An 8,892-nucleotide genomic window follows, 5' to 3' on the forward strand; every position below is an offset into this window, starting at 1 on the left:
TGAATCTCGTGTGAATGAGCGTGTTAGACTATATAACATGTTATGAGGCTTTGATCATCAGCTTAATTTTTTGGTTAAGTTGATTACATGACATTAGTGTCACTTTCATTCTTTTGTGTCTGATTATCATTTAGCTCTTTTCTCTCGGTCTACCATGTAATCCAGAAAAATAAACAAATAACCCTAAGCTTTCCTTTATTTCTGTTCCCTTTTCTCGGATTTGGTTCCCCCTCTTACCCTTAATTAAACTCCCCATATTTCATCACCTTCCTTTCAACTTCTTCTCCTTGGATGAATACCAAACTCATACAATAACTTAAAGGTGTGTTTGGTTGTTTTTTAAGCAACTTCTTCCTTATGTCATGCATGTTATGATGTATGTGTTGTTTCTTGTTCATGTTTTTTAGGTTGCTTAATTAGAAGAAGAAGAAGATAATAATATTTGCATGATGCAAACTGGAAATGGGCAGCTATCTGTTCCTCCCGGGTTTCGGTTTCATCCAACTGATGAAGAACTTCTATACTATTACTTGAAGAAGAAGGTTTCTTATGAAGCTATTGATCTTGATGTTATTAGGGAAGTTGATCTTAATAAGCTTGAGCCATGGGATCTTAAAGGTTTGATTAACTTTAACTTATTGTTAACTAGCTTTTTTATCAAAATTTCAATTATGATAGAGTATGAAACATATTTCAGACTACGATTATCAACTTAAGTTTTTGATTGAATTAATTTATAATATAATTTCGTGTCATAAGTAGTCTATATGGTGGGTTGGTTTAAAAAACTTAGATGATGCATATGTTATGTACTCTATCAGCTTATAGGTGCTATGCATCATCTAAGTTTGTAAACCTAAAAAAGTTATAAGATATATTTGATTTCAGCTTGCCAAAAAGGTATAAGAGGGTTACGTATGATCCAAAATCATTACCTTCTACTAATACTATAAGCATGGTACCTTGGATCTAAAAGCTAAATAGTGATATCTATCATTTATGTTCGTTTTAACCTAAAAAAATTACAAGATATAATTGATTTTAACTTACCGACAAAGGTATAAAATGTTAGAGTATATAACATATATATGTTATATACTCTAACATAAATCAGTAGAATTTGTTGGTTGAAGTTTGATAATAAACTATATATTCTATTATCTTCTTGTTACTTCTATTGGTTCACAAAGAGTGAATATTAGAAGCATGGTACTTTAGATCCAAAGTCAATACTACCGCCATAAGTGATATCGAGTATAAATTTTAATCGGTTAAAGTTATTGATTGAAGTTTGATAATAGATTATACTTCATATTCTATCATGTACTTATTAACACCTCTATTTGTTGACAAGTGAATATTTGAAGCATAGTCCTTTGGATCTAAAGCTAAATACTTTATATATCCTCTTAGTTCGTATACCTAGAAATTTAAATAAAAAATATTTATTTTTAACATACAGACATAAATATAAGAGAAAAATATATTGATGTATAGAGTCACAAAGGGTAATATTCTTTATAGATCATTACTCATTATTTTGCATGTAAACCGAAATAAGATTTTATCAACTAATTAAACTCACCAGCATTTGTTCATTTATATCATTTTTAGTATATTAAGCTAGAAATAAAATGAATGATTGACTCATATTGATTTATAGCTTGTGCATATAGCTATTATCTTACTTTTGTACAAGTATAGTAACAAGGACCTCAAACTTATGCTTTCAAATCTATACATATATCATAATAATTATAATGAGTTTACCTAATAGTTAAAAGTATTTTTTTTCCATCTTTAATTTCTAGATAAGGGTTAATTTAATTTTCATCAATTACAGAAAAATATTAATTTAAAAACAAATTCAAAATAAATAAATATATATATATATATATATATATATATATATATATATATATATATATATATATATATATATATATATATATATATATATATATATATATATATATATATATATATATATATATATATATATATATATATATATATATATATATATATATATATATATATATATATATAATAATTAGTCTTAAAACTGTCTTGCATGTTGACATAAATAATACTCCCTCTTATTCATTTTAAATGTCCCATTTAGTTTTAATACATTTGCTAATGCACGTTTTCCATTTTAAAAACTTGATATTAATAAAATTTACAATAAGACGAATCAAATAAGATTCCACTTAATTATATTTTAACTTATGAATTAAAAGCAATACACATAATATGAATGATTGATGAATGAAATAAAAAAATCAAATAGGACATTTAAAGTGAATAGAAAGGAGTATCATACTTTGAAAAACAAAAACTTTTTGAAATGGACTATTCCAATCTTAAATAAGGAGTCTATATTCATATTATATAATAATATATATTAAATAGACTATATAACCCAAATACATAGTACGTCTCTCGGTGAGACTGTTCATGCATACTTCTTAAAATCTCATTTGGAACAATTTATTCAATTTTTTTTTTGTTTTGACATGTAGAATATGTTTTAAATGGTGCAGATAGATGCAGAATAGGATCAGGACCTCAAAATGAATGGTATTTCTTCAGCCACAAGGACAAGAAGTATCCGACAGGAACCCGGACAAACCGTGCTACGGCGGCCGGATTCTGGAAAGCAACCGGGAGAGACAAAGCAATATATCTTGGAAATTCAAAGAGAATTGGTATGAGAAAAACCCTAGTGTTTTATACTGGTCGTGCCCCTCATGGTCACAAAACTGATTGGATTATGCATGAATATCGACTCAATGATCAAGATTCTCAACTTCAGGTACTTATTTTTACTTATCTTCTACAATAACGACTAAAAGCTTAAGTTGATGGTTAAAGCCTTAAAATATACTTTTATAATTAAAGGTACATGGAATAAGTTAATGTACGTGTTTCATCTATACTTTTCACACATGTTGTCTAAATAGTTCTGCTTAAAAGGAATGATATGACATATAACATATAATTGAGATATAGACAAATGAAGTAATTTATAACAATTTATATTTTCCTATTTCTTATCTATTACTCAGTTTTTACTTTTGCACTTTCCAACATTAGCTAAAGTTTAATCATTAATATATTTAATTAATTTTAATATAAGATATGCGCTAATAATTCTTACTCCCTCCGATACTCAAAACTTGTCTTATTTGCTTTTGGCACAAATTCAATGTACGCATTCAAACTTTATATCTATATATTTTATATAAAAACTTACATTAAAATATATATTAAAATTTTCTAACAAATCATATTCAATTTCTCTCAAATAGAATATGTTAGATAGGAAAAAATTAAAAAACGATAGGAGTACGAAAAGTTAATAATCCCTACCGTCTCTCTGTATGTCTTCCATTTAAGGTTGACACACGTGCTCATGCACTTAATCAAATTTTAATATCTCTAATTTAATATAATTAAAAATTTAAAGAAATTAATTTTAATAATTTTTACATTAAGACAAACTAATAAAATTTCTCTTGACTAAAGATAAATAAAGAAGATTATTGGTAGAAAAAGGAAGCCAAACTTTATTGTATCAAAATTTTGTTAAGAATAAAGTATAATTAATAAATGTAATTGTACTAAAAACGTAAATAAAAGAAATAATATCTCCTATTCTTTCTATTAGTCTCATTTACTTTTGGGTTACGATTCACTTATCACTCTTAATATGTGTTTTATTTTTAATTTATAAATCAAAATATAGTTAAGTGGAATCTTATTTGATTTGGCTCAATATCAGAATTATTAATATTAAATTTTTAAATTTTTAATTAAGCATAATTAAAAATATTAAGAATTAAAATATTATCTCAGTAAATATGAGAAAAGTAAATAAGACTAATATATTGCATTGAAGGGAATATTAAAGTACATATATAGCATCTTCTAAGGTTTCATATCAAAGTGCATTTATCGAGGTTAGTACGTATTTTTCAGTGATCCAATTATAGATTATTATTACTCCATTAGTATTTATAGAGATTGTCAATTTAGACGTCCACAACAAGTTGAACAATAATCAAAGTCCATAATCTCCTTTATCATTTTGTAAACCATATTTTAGTTGTAATAATAGCAATTAATGAGAGAATTAAGTCTTGTATTAGTTGGAGAATAAATATTACTTTTTTAGTTTATTTTAAATTTAATTTTTACTTAATTTTTCTTTTATAATTCTCTCCACCTCTATCATTGAAGTTGTACAACAGGCCACAGCTTTGAATTTAAATCAGCCACTATAAAATTATCCGAATTATTGCTAATTGTGTGGCATGCATTTTGTTGATCAGCAAGAAGATGGTTGGGTAGTATGCCGAGTATTCAAAAAAAAGAACCAAGGAAGAGGCTTACAAACCGAACTAAACCACCACGATTATAATGACAACGATAACGACAACAATCCCAACACCCACATTACTAAACCACCCACCAATAATTACACTACAACATCCTCAACTCTACTACAACAAAAACAACATCCATACAATAGCTCTAGCCAACAATCATTTATATTCCCGACAAATTATCTAACCGATTACACTTTCGATGGAACCATGCATCTTCCACAATTATCCAACATTGATTCATTATCCAACAATGTTGGAACTGTGTTTACTGCCATGGATAATCTTTTAAGATTAAGTACTTCTAATGGAGGATTGGTGATGAATACACAAGCTAATGGAGGAAATGAGATGGGATTATTGGATAAATTAATTGCTAATTATCAAGAAGAAGCAACACAAAGTAAGATTGTTAATCATGATGAGATTGTTGGAATGAGTTCAAGTAGTAGTGTTCTTCAGTATCCACACAAGTTTGCTTTTCAGTATAATCTTAGTTCTGAATCTGATTTGTTGAAGTTTTCTAAGTAATTAGATTATTTATGTATTAATGTTTAAGCATGTAGAAGAATTTTATACTATTTGTTTTTTAATATGTTTCAACAATTCCACTTATTCAATCTTCTTATTCATGTAATCTAATAAGGTTATTATTAAAGATTTCACAATTTCTTGTATGAGATGATCTCAGTAAGAGACGCACATTATAAATTAGTCATATAGTGCATCTAATATATATTAGATTGAGATGGTTTGCACATGTGCAGAGAAAGATTTTCGACGCCCCTGTGAGGAGGATAGAAAGCATTATAGTAGAGGGTAAGAGGAGTTGAGGAAGACCCAGGCGAACTTAGGATGAGCAAATAAGAGTTGACTTGCATGAGTTAACCTCTCTGGGGGCCTGACTAGGAATAGGGGTAGTTGGAGGTGCCATATTCGTGTTTTAGATTACTGATGTCTTTTTAGATTACCTTTTGGTGTTCCTGCAATCTGCTTCTCTCGTTTCCTTTATTATTAGTTTTTTGTTTTCTTTTTTGTAGTTGGTTCTACTTATTTTTTATTTATAGACTCTGTATTTATCTTTCCCGTGTAGTTACCTCTCTTTATCGTTCTTGAGCCGGGGGACTCTTTTGGCCGCGCTTTCCTTTATGGGTATGAGTTGCTGCTGTCCTTCCCTCCCCAGACCTTGCCGGTAGTTTTTCTATGAGCAGAATACACTGAGTAGGATGATGATGATGATAAGAATACGAGCTTCTTGTTTGAGGTCATCTCACGGAGATACGGTCTTTCATAAGAGTATCTTTAGTTATATTTATACCCAACTTTAAATCATTTTGTATTTTACTGTTAATCAAAATATGGTATTTTAGATTTTAAAGTAGCACTATTATTTTTTTAGTCTAGCAATATTATGCAGAATGAAAGATATTTAATACAATTTATCTATATAATTAAATTTATGGAGTATAATTTTTGTCAGATTTTGTGTTTGAAAAAAAATGAGTGCAGTATCACAAAATAAAATGGTAAATTGTGTAGAAAAAAAAAATTCTCATTCTTGTATATATATTTTAAATTATATACTCACTAACAAACTAAAAATGTTTAATTTCTAAATATCTACCACTACTTTGACTCAATTTGTATTTAATTCATTTAAGACTCGAAAAATGAATTAAGATAGTAAACAAAAAGTGAAAAGAAAGAATATTGTCATAAATATGTTTCCTCCCATCTTTACCTTTGGTTATTTATAATTGTTGTATCTCATTTATGTTTTTGTTGAAATTTAGTAAAAAGGAAAATTAGATTAAAAAATAAGAAATAAAGCAAGTGAGTGATAAAAATAAGTACTTAATATGTAGAGATAATAATAGAACTGTAGATGAGATTAAAATAAAAAGAGTGAGACTATTAGTAAAAAAAGAAAAACGTACAAAATGATCGGTGAGACAAATTAAAATACAGATGATGCAAATTAAGTGAAACAAAATGGTTTATGTTTATTAAATAATATTGTCTTTTATCTTGCCTTTTTAAATGTATGAGTGTATGAATAGAACGAATTGTGAGAATACAAGAGTTTAAAATATATAAATGAAACGGATGAGCTAAACTAAATTGAAAAGCTAACATGTGTGAAGTGTGGATCAATTTATAAATAATTAGTCACTCTTTTCTTTTGAATTTACAATATTTTTATTTTTTTTATTAATGAATTTGCAACATTTTCTTTTATTGAAGTATCTCTATCCTTATTTTTAAATTTTACCCATTATTTTTTATTATTTCTTAATTTTTATGTCTTTTCCATTACAAATTTAAAGAGACATAAAAGTATTGAAAAAGACTTCAAATTTTCATGAGAAAGCACTTCCACATATAATAATATGATGAATGAGAGAAAGTATAAACATGGATCAAAAGGCAAATTTACGTATCAGACGGTCTTATTATGAGAATGTATATTTTATATGCAAACAGTCTCATATATAAATTTAATAGCCCAATTAATATAAATTACAACCCGTCTTATATGAGACTGTTTTACGGTGAGACGACCTTAAAATAAGAAGTTCATAAGCGAAAAAATTATATTATTGAGCTATTTAACTCAAATATAATGCATATTTTACAATGAAAGCGTCTTATAGAAGAATTTGTTTATAAATTATTACATATAAATTCATTCTTTTAATTTCATTTTATAGAGAGACAAAAAAGGTGCATCATTCGCTGGTAAGCCATTTTCGGCCCGCTAGGAAGCATTTAACCGTGAACTGTGGTTTGTGGTCCAAATGACCCAGTCTTTACAAAATCTGAAATACAAAGGCATTCATCAAAACAATTCAAATGTAAAAAGACATAAATCCAATACACCTAGTCTCTTGAGTGACCGTCTCTTTAAGAGATGTGTCTATTAGATCCAGCCCATTAAAGATTAATGTCTACTTATCGTATTCTTAATGGCTACTTACATTATACTTAATGCTTATTACCGTATCCTTAATGTTTACTTATAATATCTAAATGTCTATTAAATCATTCTTAATGCCTACTAACAATATTTTTAAAAATATATAATGGACCGACCCAATTAAAAATGATCTCTCAAAGAGACTGTCTATCACAAAAATTTGTGAATCCAATAATACAATATAGTTTCAATGATGCTTTTGCAAAGTCTAAATAGAAGACCTCTTTAATTTGTTGAATTGAAAATTGGATCTTATCTTAATTAATCCAAATATTATTTTTTTTTAAATTAAGTTGTAGATTCGATTGTCATATAACCATATTATTTTTTTTAAATTAAGTCGTAGATTCGATTTTCATATAACCCTTCGTTCATTCTATCGAATAATCAAAATAATATATAAATAAACTAGTCAAATCTGTTGACTGAGTTTAAATATTTTTGAGTTTGGCCTAATTTTGATTTGTTAACTTTTCAATTTAGATTATTTAAGAATACTAGTTCAAAATTCAATGCTTGGATGAATCTAAATGATTGAAAAATTTTATAAAGCTTTACTTATATTCCATTCTATTAATTGAAATATTTTACTATTTGTTTGTGTATACTTGTCAATCATTAATTAAATACTTAATATTTCTATATAAAAGTTATTAAAAATTATTGTTAATAAAATTTATATCAGAAAGACTTAATAAAATGCCAATCTATTATGTTTTTTAACCTAATTTTACGTCCTCTTTATTTTTTTTAAATGTTGTATTCCTTTCATTTCCATAAATATGTCATTCTTTTAAAATCGTTGTAAAAATAAAATACAAATTATTGTGAGAGACGGTCTTTTTGAAAGACGCATTAGATATATAGACTAAATAGCCTAATTAATACAAATTAAAGAGAAAATAAAAATATAAACTTCTTATTTTGAGGTCGCTTCTTTGAAAAATAATCACTTATAAAAGCAGCCCAAAATAAAAAGAATATTTATTGGATGGAATATTACTAGAAGGCAACCTATTTGGCAACTTTACCATGTGATGGTGACTAGAAAGCCGCCAGTACAATGTTCTATAATTTGTTTATACTTCGTTTACCATTCATATTCAAACTTGTTTTTTATTTATCTTAGACAAATAATTTATACTCTTTTTTGTTTTTTGTTTTTGAGAGATTGCATTATAAACAATTAATAAAAAAAAATTGTTAGAATTGTTAAACTGTGTGGATTACTGGATTATTTTAAAATAAAGAGAAAATTACATAAAATATGTGAATAAGTATTAAAAAATGCAGTGATAATATTACTAAAATTAAAAATATTATAAAGTTAAAGGGATAAATGAAAATGGAAAGTATAACAATTTTACAGGTAAAGAAATCAATTTTCAACTGTTCAAGGGAGATTTTCAATGAATAGAAGCAAATTCATTTTGGATTGGCAAAGATATTAATTTGAGATAAGCCTTTGTCTCTTTAACAATAACTCATTAATTGCCCTTTTCCTTCTTTTTTGAAAACACTCAA

The 8,892-nt window shown here is 26.7% G+C and overlaps 1 protein-coding gene across 1 annotated transcript; it reads left to right on the forward strand.

Moving 5' to 3' along the window:
* The first annotated feature begins 288 nt into the window (after positions 1–288).
* Positions 289–5,685, forward strand: LOC130810943 (NAC domain-containing protein 76-like). The gene is made up of 6 exons (XM_057677062.1): positions 289–322; positions 408–618; positions 2,547–2,818; positions 4,338–4,918; positions 5,051–5,081; positions 5,617–5,685. Exons 2-6 carry the CDS (start codon positions 447–449, stop codon positions 5,683–5,685), a joined length of 1,125 nt encoding a protein of 374 aa, XP_057533045.1. The 5' UTR covers positions 289–322; positions 408–446.
* Positions 5,686–8,892: the final 3,207 nt, after the last annotated feature.

The sequence above is a fragment of the Amaranthus tricolor genome, chromosome 4, assembly GCF_026212465.1.
Source record: "Amaranthus tricolor cultivar Red isolate AtriRed21 chromosome 4, ASM2621246v1, whole genome shotgun sequence".
Lineage (NCBI taxonomy): Eukaryota > Viridiplantae > Streptophyta > Magnoliopsida > Caryophyllales > Amaranthaceae > Amaranthus > Amaranthus tricolor.